The sequence below is a fragment of the Gossypium hirsutum genome, chromosome A12, assembly GCF_007990345.1.
Source record: "Gossypium hirsutum isolate 1008001.06 chromosome A12, Gossypium_hirsutum_v2.1, whole genome shotgun sequence".
Taxonomy (NCBI): domain Eukaryota; kingdom Viridiplantae; phylum Streptophyta; class Magnoliopsida; order Malvales; family Malvaceae; genus Gossypium; species Gossypium hirsutum.
In genome coordinates, this window is record NC_053435.1 from 8,457,765 (window position 1) to 8,476,075 (window position 18,311).

The 18,311-nt window shown below is 32.5% G+C and overlaps 1 protein-coding gene across 1 annotated transcript; it reads right to left on the minus strand.

Moving 5' to 3' along the window:
• Positions 1-8,217: 8,217 nt before the first annotated feature.
• Positions 8,218-11,485, minus strand: LOC107928401 (elongation factor 1-gamma). Its single transcript, XM_016859629.2, has 8 exons — positions 11,289-11,485; positions 11,137-11,185; positions 10,450-10,599; positions 10,281-10,341; positions 10,148-10,200; positions 9,942-10,043; positions 8,885-9,395; positions 8,218-8,802 (listed from the first exon to the last, which is right to left on the minus strand). The coding sequence occupies exons 2-8, from the start codon at positions 11,143-11,145 to the stop codon at positions 8,423-8,425; spliced, it is 1,266 nt and encodes a 421-aa protein (XP_016715118.2). The 5' UTR covers positions 11,146-11,185; positions 11,289-11,485; the 3' UTR covers positions 8,218-8,422.
• Between the last annotated feature and the right edge of the window lie 6,826 nt (positions 11,486-18,311).

Sequence of the window (18,311 nt, forward strand, 5' to 3'; positions counted from 1 at the left end):
CTGGGTGGATTATGTAGAGGTCGAGATCATAAATATTGTGGCTTGGATTCAAAAGCAAAATAGTATTCTCATTTCCGAGGCTTCACTGTCTACTCAGATTGAAATTTTGGTAATTTTGAAACCTTTTTCACCCCGATTCGTTCCTCGCACATGGATCCATGGTTTGGATCGCCGGAATATATATATATTCCACTATGCCATGGGGGTACTGGCGTTCCAACATAGTTTTCATCTAATTCACGAGATTATTCATCTCCAGTATACATTTCATAATCAATACCATCGATATGTTCATCTAACATTTTCAACTATAAAACAGAACCAAGCAATTATATCAGCATCCGATCCCGACTCAAGTTTAACATAGAAATGGCAAGTACTTTTAGAATCTTTTCTAAACTCTATTTAGTCCTAGAATCGACTAAACCTAAGTAGCTCTGATACCACTAAATGTAACTTCCCCTAACCCCGTCCCGTTCCCAGAACAATATTATAGAGCATTACCGATCATTACAATACGTTTGCATATAAAACAAAAATAAATGCAATACTATATATCTAATCATAGCTTTAATGGACCAATAGTACTTATTAAGTATAAATAAAACAAATCGAGGCTCGATTGGGAGCTTAGAACATTTTTCGTGCAATTTTAAATTTTCTTCTTTTGAACAGTACCACACACCTGTGTGGCTAATATAACACGCCTGTGTGGCTTAGGACACGTCCGTGCCCTTAGCCCGTATGCAACATTGAATTTAAAACACGGCCTTGACACACGCCCGTGTGTCAGGCTGTGTGGACTCAATAATGAGCCTTTCACACTTTACTAGCCAACCCTACAAAATTTCAATCTACAACCAATACAAATATTTTTTTTATATATATACTATCCAATTTTAGCAATAAAACATACATCCAATGTGCCCTCAATGGTACCACAATTTATATCAATTAAACATTATCATACAAACCTAATTAATTTTCTTAGGTTTAGTTACCAAAATTTACATGTTTCATACATAATTCAACATCGTTATATCTTTCATTACCATTTACAAACATTAACTTAATGATCTAGGTACATGCCATTATCAACAATTAACATGTGTTACTAATGTATGTACAATATTTATTACACATGTATTTTATTTTTACCATACACTTGTCTTTCTTTTATTTATTTAATAATAGTTAATATAATTAATTTAAAACCTTAAACATATTAGAATCCAATAAAAATCTTAGATTTTATCTAAGTTTGCCGCCTCATCTATAGTATATTGGCTTAATTTCCATTTTGATCCTTTTTATTTTCTTTTAATCTACAATTAAATTTTCACACTTCATTCAATTTAATCCTATTTCCTAATTATCCTTAATTTAAGCTAATTCACTTCATTAAACTTTAATTGACCACTCACTTAACCTCATAAATATTTTTAATAAATATTTACGAGTCCATTTTTCAGAAATAGAGACCTGAAAATACACTTCTCTGATAACCATAAAGTTCGGGTCATTACACCTATGATAATTTTTCCTTTAGACCCAAAATTTTAGTTAATAAAAGTTGAACCAAGTATTTTGTAATTGGTGATGTCATATCTTGTTAATGTAGCATGCTTCCACCCACCTATAGAAAGAACTATAATCTGTTGTAAGATGGCCATTCATGCAACAACTCGCATGTCTGATGAACAGGCTAAATGCTAGAATTGTGCACTTCCAGTTGGTGGATTATCAAGCAAAAAGACTTTGGCAAAAAATGTGGCGAACAGTCCAAGTGTAAGGCATAATGGCGGACAATCTAACCACCAACTGCCTTGAAGCTTTTGTTACAAGCTAACAAGTTTTCAACTTGTTCTATAAAGTTGCAAGATTATTTTATTTATCTTTATTTTGATAGGTTAATGTAAACAGTGTTGATTAAACAAAAATCAACTAATGAGTAGGTACCATGTATTTAGACTTACCAACTTGTCAAGTTGTAGTTAATACTTTTCTATTTAAAGCTATATATTTGATTGCTAATCTTTGCTTTGTTTTCTTTTTCCTTTGTATCAAAAACCAACAATTGGTACCTAGAGCCAGTCATTTTTTAGGGCATTTGATTTATCAAAAACCTATGTTTCTTTGTTGTTTTGTAAAAATGTCTTCAACTAGTTTTATACCTCATGCACCACTAGTTTTTAATGGTGAAAACTACTATATTTTGGTAGTCAAGATGAAGACCTACTTAAAATTTTTTAACTTATGGGAGGTTGTGAGTGCAGATGTAGAGCCACCATCATTAAGAGCCAATTCGACATTAACATAGATTAGGCAGCATAATGATGATCATGCTAAGAAATTCAAGGTAATTTCGTGTCTTCATAATGGTGTTTCTGATGTGATTTTCACCAAAATTATGGCCTATGAGACTCCAAAACAATCTTGGGATAAGTTGAAGGAAGATTTTTAAGGTACAGACAAAACAAGACAGCAACAAATTATCAACTTGAGGATAGATTTTGAGAACCTAAAGATTAAGGAGTCTGAAACTATTAAACAGTATTCTAACAAAATCATGGATGGTATAAACAACATAAGATTTCTTGGAGATTAGTTTCCTGATAGCAGAGAAGTTGAGAAGGTGATCATTACACTTCCTAAGAGGCATGAGTGAAAAATATCCTCTCTTGAAGATTCGAGAGACCTATCAACAATCTCTCTATCATAACTAATAAATTCATTGTATGCTCAAGAACAAAGGAGAGTTGCAAGGTAGAAGAAGCATGTTGAGAGAGCTTTTCAAGCAAGAAATAAGGAAGGCTCGAGCTCCTCTAACAATAAAGGAAAGAAAATCTGGTAAAAAAGACAGAGAGGTCGAGGAGAGAAGGTGTAAAGAAGAAATATCCATAATGCTCTCGCTATAAAACAATTACTCATTGTGAGAAGTTTTGTTGGTTCAGACCAGACATACAATGCAAAACTTGCAAGCAGTTTGGACACGTAGAGAAGGTTTGCAACAATAAAGTGTGAAAACCCAACAGCCACAACCACATTAGAATATCCAGGCTTAAGCAACTAAGAGAAATCATGCTTAGGAGGAGCAAGTGTTCGTAACCTCTTGTTTTGCACCTAAAAACAAAATCACAAAAGGTTGGCTAATCGACAATGGATGCACCAACATATGACCTCAAATGAAGCATCTTCAAAAAGATTAATAAAAGTTGCATTTCAAAAGTGAGGGTTAGAAATGGCGAACTCATACAAGCCAAAAGCAAAGTAGGTGTACTGATCAATAAGTTATCAAGTACAAAAGTAATTTCAGATGTTCCTTTAGTACCTGAAATAGATCATAATCTTCGATAAAGATATGAGGCTTTGTTTGGGGACTTCTAATGTTAGAAATGTTAGTAAAAAGGTATATGAATAGATTTTGATGTGCTTTTATGTTCTATATCAATGGTTCCTGTTGATTGCTTTGCGATGGGTGAGAATCAGATGAGTCTCTAAACTGACTTTTGTGTGTATTATTCATACTAGAAAAGCTGTAAGAAATTGGTTGGAAGGTGATGTGTGGTCTTGTAAGTTACAGTATGTTGTGTATGTGACTTAGGAGTGACTATTAAAGGATATATATATGACTGTGTCAATGTTTATTAAGAATAGAATGCATATCTGGTATGAATATGATAGTTCTAGTAAGGCGATATGAGGTATGGTTGCATCTGAATGTCATGAATATATATGTGTGTGTCTTTGATGTATGCTATGAGGAATGTTTTTTTAAGAGTAAGTTGTTATTCAAATGGTGAATTTGGATCATGTCAGTGCATGTAGAGTATGTGTCTGTCTTCGCGGTATTGTCTAAAGGAGTTTGTTAGGACTTTAAGTACAAATTCTGAAAAGAAAATTCCATGCCTTCCAAAAGGAACTAAAGGATGGTAATTACCCAATGGGGTTATCTGCGTATCCCAGGATGATGATAGGAAAACCTCACGCAATGTGAGTTTAAGAAAATCCATATGTAAACACGTCAGGAAATGAAGCCTTTGTAGATAACTTTAAAAAGAAAGCCTTTGTGGCTAACTCTGAAAAGGAAGCCTTCATGTCAAACTCTGAAGGAATAGCCTCTATGGTAAGCCTTTGTGGTGTAATGTAAAAGGAACACCTATGTGGCAAATTATGAAAATAATAGCCTTTGTGGTGGATTATGAAAGAGCACCATTCATAGCGAAATTCGAATGGGCTACCCTTGTGGCATGTCTTAATAAAGCTCTTAGTGGGAAATGTTTAAAAGATGACCATTGTGGTAATTTTTGAATTAAGCTAATTGTCGTATTCAATTTGGCTTTCAAATGTATTCAGAACACAAGCAGCAAGGTATAAGTTATCTATTAATTATACGGTGAAGTATCACATAAGACTATCAATCGATTAAAAGTATTGAATTGAAGAGATATAGAGAAATGAGGAATTAGTATGGAAAGTGTATTCAGAATAAGGATTTGAAATTGTACGTTTGAAGAAGGTATCTGTCATTTATGCACATGGTCATACTTGAATCATGGTGAAGTGATGGCTTAGAACTAAGTATGTTACAGTAATAGTGTGTTGGTTAAGTTGATCTTGGAAATGAAATGAAAAAATACTTATAAATGCTCGAATGAAAGGCGTGCGTGATGTATCGAATACCCCAATGGAAAAAGAGTTAATTTTTGAGTAAGGCATGATATATATAGTGTATGAAGAATGGAATTTGACGGAAGCAATAGCCAAAGACAGGTTTTGAGAGTAAATCCTATCTACAATTGAGATTCTTAAAGGATAGAATCAATCTTTTAAGATTACAAAATCAAGTCTTATCATGTTACATATCTTCTAAGATTGGTTTCCTTATTTGCCAATATAGCCCAAATTTTCCATAAATGCTTCACTGGACCACCAAGGCTTCAAGGAGACAGGCTTCTCCACATGCTCCACAAATTGAGCCAATTCAAATGCGTCGAATGAGCCCCATTTCATCATTTGACCTCCATGGAACAATCTTTGCACATTCATCACGGGCTCTGATCCGCGGCCTATGACATAAGCACATAAATGTTTAGTAAGTTCAATTGGCAAGCATTATACTTACCTTGCTAGGTGGACCTACAAATTCATTGCTCAACAAGCTTCATATTCTCATGTTAGTTACTTAGCATAAGATAAGGCAAATGTATAGGTAACCATGTTCATTAATACCATACAAGCAAATTATAACATGTCCAATAAGTGTTCATTATATTCTATTGATCACATGTGCACCTATTTCCAATTTATTACAACCTTTCAATTACAATTCACAAGTTAAGATAATCAAGTTCATACCTTTTTCAACCTTAATTATTTTATTTAACCATTTCTTGTCTGATATCAATTTTGTAGCCCATGTAATCTTAGTAAAATAGGACCCAAGTACTATGAGAAAACCAAAAACTGTATGAGCATCGAAGTGCTAAGCTCGAAGACTATCACATATCATATCATGTAGGCCTCCGAAGAGGTATTGAAAGTCTAATGGTCTACAACAAATGTTTTACCAAGGGTAAGATAGAACTAGGTCTTCAGAAAACAAACCACATACCTCTGAACCTCACACCACAACAAAAGTACTTAGGTGTAAGGCACGAAGGCAACATATAACAAATAGGCTCAAAGGCGACATACACATATAACCCTAATTGACATGCCAATCGTATCCTAACCTTTCTACCAAGTTTACATGAGCTATCATTAACATATTAAAGAATTCACATCAAGTACCATTAAAGCAATTTTTCACATGTATTGTCATATTTCCATAATGCCACACTTTAATCACAAGAGTTAAAATCTTCAACTGAGGTTTTCATACCACATGAATTTACATGTTTGTTCATTCACATTAACATGGTTGCTAATCTCATAATCATACTAAATCTTAACTTGACATAGTCAATTACCATATTTAACACCTTGTTTCATATTTAATTCTTTGCACAACATGGTTTAGTCTATAAACATATTAACTAGTATAATCCATTAAGGTTCTATTAATATACTTGTTAATTAATCATCCATTCTTGATCTTAGCATGTTATATTCATTATGCATCAAATTAAATGTTGTTGAGCTATTTAACACTTATAAACATTGTACTAAAAACACATAATAAGCAAATATTGTAAGTTCAAGTGAACTTACCTATTAAGATATGGCTAAAATGAATGAAAGATCATTTAATGATCATCAATTTAAATTTTCATTTCCTTAACTTAAGCTTCATTTGGTTAGCCTTATTCTACTCAAAATACATACAACACATACAAGCATTGAATTAATAATTTGAATCTCCTTTGGTTAGTCTTACAAGCATTGGATTAATTGAATTCAACACTTGATAGCCATATAGTGGCCATTTTACTTGTTGAAAATTCAAGAATGCTTAACCTTTGACGCATAGACTTTTATATCCAAAATTGATATAACTCCCAATTTTCCTATTCAATTTTTTTGTTCCAACTTTAAAATTATAATTTTAAGACCTCAAATGATCCAAAAACATGTTTAAACTCCAAAGTTCTCATCATTATCTCTAAGGCTTCTTAAGTACTCAACAATGTTGGTATGAACATCCTTCATACCAATTTCTAATCTACCTTCTTTTCTAACTTACACTCTTCTAAGTTCATCCCAACAAAAGCATTGAACTATCATGATCAAGCTTTATCTCTTTAAGTTCCAAGCATTCATCTATGATTATCTAAGCATTTTTCTCATCAATTTTAACATCGAAATGAATGGGCTCATGCTTATCTATTATTTTATGCTATCAATTAAACCAAAATTCAAAGGAAACTTATCAATTTCTTGAAGAGCAGCTAACGGCACCATGAAAGCTCCATGAAAATTTTCTTTTTCTTCTTTGTTCTTAAACGATGGAGAATGGATGAGGATGACCATGTAATAAGCTTATTCTCTCACCCACTAAGCATATATATACCTAATTAATCAATTTATTAACCTTTAATAATAATCATCCAAAGTTGGGATTTAAGCATGACAAATTGAGCGGAAATCTATGGCTTTTGCCATGCTTCTCCACTAAGTAAATAAATGATGGTTTATTTGTCATTTTAAGGCATTTGATTAATTTTTCATCCAATCCTCCAAACCTTGCAAGTTCACATTTAGATCTTATGCATCAATTATTAATTTATCAATTTAATCCATTAATAATTCTCGACAATATTTCATATCTACCTCATTAACTTCTCGATTAATAATAAATTTTCGAAACGGCTTGATTGAGAAATCGAATTATTCCTAGCACAGCGAAAAATGGATCATCAAACTATTTTAATTTGATTTATTAATGTCTTTTCCAAATTCGTATTTAATTAATAAATATTCCCCAATAACCAACACTCGACAACAGTCATTTTGGTAGTTCATTTGAGTTACTTTGCCATTTCCCTTTTGCTCGGCTTGTCCTTTTTTTTTATTTTTCTGATTACCTTGTTCCCTTTGACCACCTTCATTAATTGATAATTTTTCCTTGTATTATAGGAGATTTATAAATATTCATATTGTAGCAAAAGTAAACTCAAATTTAGAGTGCACAAGGAAATAGTCAAATATCTCAACTTCAAAAGCCTTTAATTAAGCCACAATGTGTTCGCGCACTCTATTAACACTGGTGAATTTCATTAATAATAATTTGAGTACTAGCTAAAATTTTATCCCAAGATTTAAATTGTCTTTCAATAAATCCTCGACATTTTTGTGGTTGTGGTCTCCAAATACTTTTGTGATCATCCATAAAGAACAACTTCAGCACGTAATTCAACTTTATGAATAGTCGTCACTAATTAAATCATGCATATTAAATTTGATATCAGAAAAGTTTACAAGTAGCTTCATAAATACATAATTGTGATATATTTGAATGGTTTTCCACCTCAGCATAAACTTATTTTAGAGTAAATTTGTATGCGTTTTAGTCTTGTTACAGTATCCAAGCCTAATGGCAATACCTTAATAGTAATTATTCTCTCTATCTAGTACTCGAAACTGGCTTTAAATATCTTCCATTCATTCAACAAATAGTTATGGTCTAAAGAAATTTCTGGAATTCATGGCTGCATACTTGCGAGAGGACTAATGAAATATGCGATGCAAGTTGATGAAATCTTATAATTTGAAATATAAAAAACAAAAACCATACCTCCTTAATAACATAAATAACACGTTCCATAATCAACATCTGAGAACTTAAAACTTAATTGTAATGTTGGCTGAACCAGACTCAAAAAGGGGAGAAAAGAAAAATAAGTCCGAACCTGAAAAAACTGACCGTATAGAAAACCCTGACAGGCAGAACAGTAGCAAGCAACATAAAACCAAGACATATTCACTTAAAGCACTTGGCATCCAAGAGAGGCTCTCCCTCAAATGGCTCGCAGTCTTCAATCATCTGATTCACCCGTTCCTTCTGGGATGCATCTGAGAGGTCAACCTTCTTCCACTCGTAGAGTTCCATGTCATAGCACTCGTCAATCACAAATTGAGGAATCTCTTGCCCACGGAAAAGCCATAGTCCTTTCACCTTGAATGGGGGGTTAGCACCGATCACCAACATCTTCCCAAATGCATACTTGCGGGCCAAATCCATTCTCTGCAGGAATCCTCCAACCTTGTTCATTGTGACAAATGAAACTGTATTCTCCTCATTGTACTTGTAGTCACAAAACCACAGTGAGTATCCCTCGGGATCATACATGTCCCAGAATCCTGACACGAATCAAGTATCAGATATCACAAGTCCAAACATTGCTTTTAAAAGGGAGTGCTACTGTGAAAACAACGGGAATACCTTTAATTGCAACCTCTCGGAAATTGGTCTTTGTGTTAGAGTAAAGCCTTTTCCAGTCATCCAGTACCATCTTACTTGGAGGCAGCAAATCAAGAGGATTCTTTGGTTTGGCCTTTGGTGCCTCCTCCTCCTCAGCGGCCTCTGCCTTTGCTGCCTGTTTCTCAACCTCCTTTTTGGCTTCTTTCTTTGGTTCAGCCTTTGGTTTAGTTTCTTTTGGCTGGGCAGCAGGCTTCTTTGAAGGAACAGGTGGTAGAGAGACTGCCTGCTTCACTTCACCAAGAATCTTCTTGATTTTTGGCTGATTAACCAAGGTCCAAAAGTACCTCTCAACATGAGGGAACTCCGAGGTAAAACTCTTGGTCATGATCTGGGAGAAACCCAAGTAGAGGTTACATGTCATGATAATGTCAGCAAGGGTGACAAAATGTCCAACAAGAAATGTGTTGGAAGCAAGATGAGTGTTCAAAGCGCCAAGGGCTCTCTTCAATGCAGCAATAGCAGCTTCCTCAGCCTACATGCAAAATACAAATAAGAGATTAAAATGAAATAGATGGGCAAAATCATACCATTGAAGTAATATGAGCTACTACTGAATTACAAAAATAAAATTTAACTCTCAATATAGACTAATAAATACATCAGAATGGGGAGAAAACAGCCTAATCTCTTAAAAAATAATAAGGAGAAAACCCATGCCTACTTGATTATCAATTCAGTGGGCATTCCCTTCTACCAAAATTACTTAATAGTGCTTGAGTTTCGTTTCCAGAAACTATGCATGGGAAAACACTACCACATTAAGCATGTACTAAATGTTGTCTAACTAATCCTCTCTAAAATAAATAAAACAAGAATCATAGACAGGTAATCAATGCCAATTTTCCCTTCACCATTCCCTCAATATTTTGTATTTCGATGACTAAGTTGCCTTATTCCAATTTTAACAGGGGACCTATTGTCTTATAATTAGAAAGAAACAAAGACTAAGTATGGCCCCAGCAAATCAAGCCCAATTAAAATGACAAAAGAATCTGCGAGGAAAGACAGTACAACTTACTGGAGGAAGGTAAACACCGTAACCAAGTCTTGGATAGAACCATTTTGCAATATTAGCATCAATTTCCATGGCTGCAAAATCAATCCATTGCTCGATATGACCCTAAGAAAGCCAAAGTAAGACATACAAACAATTACTTCCAAGGTTTAAAATAAACTTAACTGATGACAGAAGAAAACAAGACCATTGTACTATAAGAATCTTACATAATCAATCAATGTAGAACCACATATAGGGTTGTTAACCTTTAAGCGAGCAACTGCATAGAAAAGTATACCAATAAGTAAACAAACATTAGAGGAAGAAAATTTAGGATATGGAGTCAGCAGATCTTCTCACCATAACGAGCAATGGCATTGCTCTCAAATACAGGACCCTCAGGTGTTTCCAACACAGGAACCTAGAAGAGTTATAAATATCTTCAGTGAACTGACCTAGAAGAAAGGTTACATAACATGTATAAAAAAAATCACTAGTTTAGATCTATTAATAGGAGTTACAAGGTCACCTTCCCCAAAGGGTTCATCTTGATGAACTCAGGAGTCTTATTTGACACACCCATCTCAAAATTCTCAACCATTTTGACCTGCACACCACTATATTCTGCAGCAATGAGTGCCTTAAAGGCATTTTTGTTTGTTTTTCCTGCATGCAAGACCTGCATGTAAATCAACACACCACATTGATTAGAAGAACCGGTTGATTAAGAAGTTGAGTTGAATGTCAAACACCAGTCACTCCCTACAACTAATCCAGTAAAATCCTGAAATTGATCCTTTTCGCCCCATAAATTCTCTTAAAGACCAGTCACTTTACATTCTAAACTACTAGACGGTACTTAGCACTTCCATTTACCATACACAATTAACCTAATTGACGTAACACCTCGCCATCTATCTTTCTTCTGGTCAACGGATCCCAATTGAATCGAAGGTGATATAGTTAAAATCAAAATATTTTTTTATCGTTACTATTAGTACCTACAAATGCATAAACTATTACATTGATTTAGAGAGTAACTATATAAAACATATTCGATCTGCCACTTCCTTCGCAATGTAAAAAACTACTTACAAATTTCACTTTCGAATTCTATCTGAAATAACGCCCACCTAATCATTTGGTGTCAATTCTTTCAACAGTTAGACTACCACAAGAAACGAAACTAGTCTATATTCACACATATAAACCTTACCAGAGCCATTGCTTGATAAAAAAGGGCGCTACAATTTGAAAATTGAGATCTGGAAAATGAAAAAAACAGAATAAAATAAAAGGAAACAGGAAAAATCTACAACGAGGAGAGCTTGGTTCCTATGAATGAAGGAGAAAAAAGAGAGAAGGAACCTTGCAGGCGAAATCGCAGCGAGCAGGAGAGGCTGCGGGAATAAGAGGGCGATAAATATAAAAGAAGGGGGGGCACTAGGGTTTTTGTAGAGTGGAGTGGGTGTGATGTGGGGTTCTTTATCGGTTCGGGTTCCGGTTTGAATCCAGATTTACTAACCCTCCTTTTTTAGGTTTTTTAAGCGTGGCTTTGGTGTTGCAAGTTGTGGGTATTACAAGCATCAATTTATGGATATCCTCTTTTAGGTTAAAATATGCCTATAGTCCTTGAACTTTTCAACCATTAAAAATTCAGTCCCTGTACTTGTATTTTTAGGAATTTAGTCCCTCTATTTTCCAAATTTCAAAATTTTGGTCTAACTATTAATACATTTAATTTGTTTGGTCAAATTTGTTGCTATGACATTTTGAAATAAAAAAAATTACTCACTTGATAACCATGTAATTAAAAAAATGACTTTACAATTAACTTGAATTTAACAAAAAAAATTAACAATATTAACAGTTAGACCTGAATTTTAAAATATGAAAAGTAGAGAGACTAAATTCTTAAATATATAAATATGGAAACTAAATTCTTAATTTTTAAAAATTACAATAATTATATGCATATTTTAACCTTTCTTTTAATTATTTTAATGGAAACTATGAGTTTTTTTCTTAATTATTTTTCAAAAAAAATTCAATCAAATATTATCAATTTTCATTTCAATAGATTTAACTATGAAATCAATAATAATTAAATAAAAATATAAAATATAAAAAAAACACTTAATTATTGAACCGATTGAACGATTTCTTTTTTCCTATTTTTTCCAATTTTTCATCAGTTTACAATTATGTGCTCTGTTTGCAACAAACCAATGTAAATAAAGAAACAACGGCTCTTGCTTGTATATATTATAAATAGGTATGTTGTTTTTTATTCAATGTTTTCTCTTTTAATTCGCCTATTGAACATGTTGGAATAAGTAATAGATTTTTTTTTATGTTTTTTCTATTAGTTTTTAAGTTATTAGTGTTAGAAACATAAAATAAATCTAAATCTTAATAAATTAAGATCTATCATGTTAAATCGTCAAGGATAAGTCAAGAGCAAAACTAAATACAAAAGCGTACTTAAATTCATCGATTTCTTAATATCTAAATATTTTACAATTTTGATCTTTCAAATTAGCACATAAGAAATTTTAAGGAGGTGACTCTCTCTTTTCTAAAGATGGGATATTAGATCTATTAACAATTAAATTTTGTAGCTTTTACGATTTAGTCCTTTTTTTCTTAATTAACTACTTAAACTATAAAATTTTTAAACTAAAATTTAACACGACTCTATTAGGTGCCTAACCCATGTGCCATCATTGACACTACAATGTAATTCACTTTCATAGTTGCTTATGCAAGATACAATTTACACATTAAAATTCTACATTCATTTCATTTCATATCATAATTCAACATAGTGTCATTGTAGTTTATTCTTGATCAACCAATTCAACTTAAGTAAAACATGCATACTTCTATAAGTTATTTAAACACAATAACACAAGTTAAAGGTATAACTTGCACAAACCAAGTACTTATACATCCTATCCAAAATGAGTCCTATTACATGCCATATATACCAAACCAAAATCAAAGTCTACCAAAGATTCCTAGATAGTGTAATTCTCTTGTTGACTCGATCTTCCGAGCCCAGGAAAACATAATCTACAAAAAAATGAACCAAATACAAGTAAGATTACATAAAGCTTAGTAAGTTTGTTTGAATAATCAATAAAATTTACTAACTTAAACATGATAAATCAAACTTTGCATTTAGGCACTGAAATTCCAGAAAATCACAACTTCCATCAAATGAATAATATTCGGAGCATTATTTCACAATTCGTTTCTCAATCATTGGTACAGAAAGATCTTATTCAGTATAATTAGTGGATATTGCTCATTTTGAGCAAACATTCTGTATAATCAGTGGATATCTCTCATTTCAGCAAAAATTCAGTATGACCAGTGGATATCTCTCGTTTTAGCAAACATTCAGTATAATCAGTGGATATCTGTAACACCCCTAACTCATATCCATAGCTGAAACTGGGTTATGGAGCATTACTGGAGCTTACAGATTAAACAGACGGAAATTTCAAACTTTTCATATCATCAAAATATATCATCAAAGCATCATTCAAATCCAAATTATAAACATACCAAATTCAATTCATTTTGCCATGTTCATAAGCACTTAAACATCAACTTAATTTCACATGCACATATCTAGATTTGGTTTAATTTACCATGTCATAATATGGCTTCAAAAACAAATACATGTTTATATATATATACACCAAACCAATATTAAACTTATAACCTTATTTACAATCAATCCACAAAATAACTATTATTTAGACACCCTAGGTACATGCCGACACAAAAGATAGACATCACCACATTTGAGTTCGGGATCATTATTGGATGCTAAATCGGCGATCAAAAAGTTAAGTACCTAACCTGCACATGGAAAACAAAACCGTACGCTGAGTAAAACTCAGTGGTATTTCTATAATCTGAATCTTTAAAGACAAGAGATTACAAATGTATAATTGAAAATTAGACACATATTAATATTTAAAAAAATCACAACTACTATATGTCAACTCTTTGAATTCATACATAATAGCATATCATATTTAATTTGTTTCACAAATATCCCAATTCTCATACTTGCAATATAAATATCTTTTCACATTTGATTGACATTTCATTTAAACAATGACATTATCAATTCCGTATTCAATTCATGAGTATATAACTCATATATTTCATGTATCTACAACATATTTCACATTTTATTTTCAGTTCACTATATCACTTCCATTTTTCATACCATGTCATTTCAATATCAATTATAGAACATTATTATTTATTTACCCCTATTAACACGACTTGGACTTGGACGGATACACAAATCCAACCAACACACCAGTTTGGCACCCAGTGCCTCATGATAAATCCTAAGTAGTAACTGCACCCAGCGTTATATAAATTTGACACCCAGTGTCTCATCGGTTAAACCGAAGTAAATTGGCACCCAGTGACTCATCGACTCGAAGTTAAAGAAATCCCTGAACTCTTCCTATCCTATGGCATGCCATTTATATTCGACTCAGCCCGATACAGTTAATAGGGCTCCAATTCACTTTCCAAATACAACCAATATCCAATTATCATATTTTCACATTATTATATATATATTCATAATTTATATATATCAATTCTATCCAATTCAATCAACTTTAATTCAATTCAATAATCAATACATTCAATATGTATCTACCAATTCAATCCATTTCAATCAATTATCAAAGTCAATTACTCACCCCTCAATACTTACCATATGTATTAAATTGAATTATAACAATTAATAACTGGGTTCGGATTATAGAAATACAACCAAGAATTCTGAGCTATTCGACGTCGACTTTATCTTTCCCTTTTTTAGTCGAGGATTCTGGTAGACATTAGCTACGGAATTAAAAAAACTAAAATTCATCAATGTAACACAATTCAATTTTATATTGAACATTTCAATTTTTTACTCAATATTTGCCTAAATTTCAATTTAGTCCCTAAACGAGACTAATTTTTATTCTTCACATTTAATTTTATATTTTCATACAAATTCCACTTTAAACTAAATTTAACTCCCTATTTTCACTTAAATCTTTAAATTTTGAATTTTTCACAATTTAGTCCCTATTACTCAAAATTTACAATTTATTTTACAATTTAATCCTTTTTCATTTCTAGCTTAAAAATCTATCAATTTAATCCCTAATATTAAAATTTGTCAACATTAACAACACTTAAAAACTTAATAATTGCTAAAATTTCGACATGGGTCAAGTAATACTTAACATCGAGATTCCAAAAACATAAAAATTACAAGAAAATGGGCTAAATTGACTAACTAGTTGAACTTTGAACAATTTGAAACCCTAGCCTTGCGTCTTTCTCCTTTATTCTTTCTCTTTTTTTTCCTTTTTCTTTCTTTTCTTTCTGGTTTGTATGGCTTTCTTTCTTTCTTTCTTTCTTTCTTTCATTCATTCTTTTAATACTTTTGTTTTATTATAATTAAATTATTATTATATAATATGATATATTTACTTAACAATTAAGATTTCATATTATAATATAATATATAAATTAAATTTGCATATAATATATATCACTAACCGTCCCACTTAAAGAACAATAGTAAAATTGCTTCTTTAGTCCCTTTAATTATTCTTTAATCTATGATTCAACTTTCACCCTGTATGCAATTTAGTTCTTATACCTAATTGTAACAACCCATTTTTCAGTGAAAATCGAAACAGTGGTTTCAGGTCCACAAATTCGATCCGAAAATAAGATTTATTTTTATTTTATTACATGGTCCGTAATATGCTAGAAATATCATGTGAAAATTCTGATAATAATTTTTTTATCAATTTAGTGCTTAATTACGGGATGGACTAAATCACATAAAATGTAAAAGTTGAATTCTAGTAGCTAGAAGGATTAAATAGCTATGGAATTCAAAACTTGAGGTCCTTATATGGTAATTAAACCATTAAAGAAAAGTATATAGATATTTTGGTGACTCATCTATGGAAATTTAAAAAAAAAGGCAAGGACTAAATTAGAATTTGAAATAATTTAATTAATTAAAATATGAAAAAGAAAATATCATCTTATTTTAATCATCTTCTTCCCCAAAAATACATGGAAACCCTAGGAGAGAGAAGAAACTTTCATGGCTTAATTGGGTAAGTTTCCTTGTCCCGTTTTAGTAATTTTGATATTTTTGAAACTAGGATAGCTTAATCTATCTATTTGGGGGATCAATTTGAGGAGTTATCAAAGTATGGAAATTAGGTCATGGATGTATATGCTGAAAATTTGAAATTTATGGTATAATAATCAAAGATTGTTGATAGATAAACAACTTTTACAAAGTGATTTTTGATTAAAACATGATTTAGGAACTAAAATGTAAAGTTGTGAAAATTGATGAAAATTTTGAAATTTATAGAAAATATGTGCTGTAAATTTTATGTTGAAATTTCGGTTAGGCTTGGAATAGGGAGTAAATTGCATGAATTTTATTTTTCGAGCCTAGGGACAAAATTAGAATTTATGGAAAAATGAAGGGCAAAATGGTAATTCTGCCTAGGACGTAAATTGAGTCCAAATGAATATGAAATGTGTGAAATTGATGATAAAAATTATTTATATAGATACAGACAACACAAATTCGAAGTTAGATCGAGGAAAAGAAAAGGTTTCGGATTAGTAGATTTTATACGCGAACCAGTGTCGAGGTAAGTTTGTGTAACTTAATTGAGCATATAAATATGTTAACTTGAATGTTATGTTTGTATCGAATATGAATTATATTTATGTGAATTTTATAAATGTGTGAAATGATTACATGTTCGGGAATATTGGAAAAAGGGTAAAGTCTCGTTTGAATATTGAATTTCGATGGATAAATGTGCTTTCTCGAAATGAATAAGGCACTGCATTTGTTGCGACGGGATTTAGCTCGGATGAGTAATCCTATTGATCTCATTATAGAAAGGATTTAGCTCGGACGGGTAATCCTGATATAATCTCTCTCGGGCATATGTTACAATTAGGGTTTAGCCTGGACTGGTAATCCTAATTGAGCTCTTTTGAGCATATGTTACATAATGGATTCAGCCTGGACTGGTAATCCTGTAATACGATATGTGGCTCGAGAGTGTGGTCTTGATTTAGTGCCCTATGGGTACTTTTGAATAAGAATTGATGGGTTATTAATCGTACACCTCGAGTATACTACTTGAGTATCCATTGGAATTTCAATGATTCAACGGACAAAACTATTGGCATGATAAGAGAATTATGAAATGAAATGACGATGTCTTGAAAGAATATTGCATGATGAACTCATCTATGTTTACTTGATGTATATGAAAATTTTGTGACTAACATGTTTGATTGAATGCGTGTGTTTAGGAAATTTTGCCAAATTGATGAAAAACATGATATTGTATACTTAGATTTAAAATGGGATTGGTAAGTTTAGTTTCCGTTATACGAGCTTACTAAGCATGTAATGCTTACTCTGTTTTATTTTCCCCTATTTTATAGTGCCCGGAAGCTCGTGAAGGTTGGAGATCATTGGAGCATCATCACACTATCCACTAGCTTAATTTGGGTATATATAGTAAAATCATTTTGGTATAATGGCATGTATAAGCTAACTTGGCCATAGATGGATTAAATATGTGGTTTGTAATCTAGCCATTAGAATGTTAGTAATAGTTGTTTTTGATATACTTGTAATGTCATACTATGGTAGTTACATACATGTTAAATGGTTGTTTAAATTATGCCTAACATATGGAATATACCAAGGCAAGATTATAAACATGTATGCATGTAATGATAGAGTTTGCTTAATTTGAATGTTTGAAATGGTTGGTATTTGGATGTGAGTTTAAGTGTAGGTCATTGGTGTGATTTTGGATGAGAAATGAAGCTAGAAATGGCTTTATTTTGTTCATACGGGTGTGTGTCTAGGTCTTGTATGACATACGACTTGGTACATAGGCGTGTGGTTAGGCCATGTGTCCCCTACACCTTAAATTTGAGAAACAAAATGCTTAGAATTGAGCACATGGGCAGAGACACGGGCATGTGTCTCAGCTATGTGTGCTACACGGCCTAGAACACGGGTGTGTGTCTTGGCCGTGTAAAACCTGCACCTAATTTTGAAAGAATTTAATTAACCACACTGCCTAGCACACGGGTATGTGGCATGGCCGTGTTCACAAGTAAAAAAGTTACAGGGTCAAACACGGCCTGCAGCACGGGCGTGTCCCTTGGACCACATAGGCGTGTCCCAAGGTCACACGGGCGTGTCCCAAGGTCACACGGGCGTGTCCCAAGGTCACACGGGCGTGTCTCTTGGACCACACGGGCATGTCCCTTAGACCA

Coding starts and splice junctions, on each gene's coding strand:
- LOC107928401 (XM_016859629.2), bottom strand. Junction 9,396..9,941: donor ACGGTGTTTACCTTCCTCCA/GTAAGTTGTACT, acceptor TTTTGCATGTAG/GCTGAGGAAGCTGCTATTGC. Junction 8,803..8,884: donor CCGAGAGGTTGCAATTAAAG/GTATTCCCGTTG, acceptor GATTCGTGTCAG/GATTCTGGGACATGTATGAT.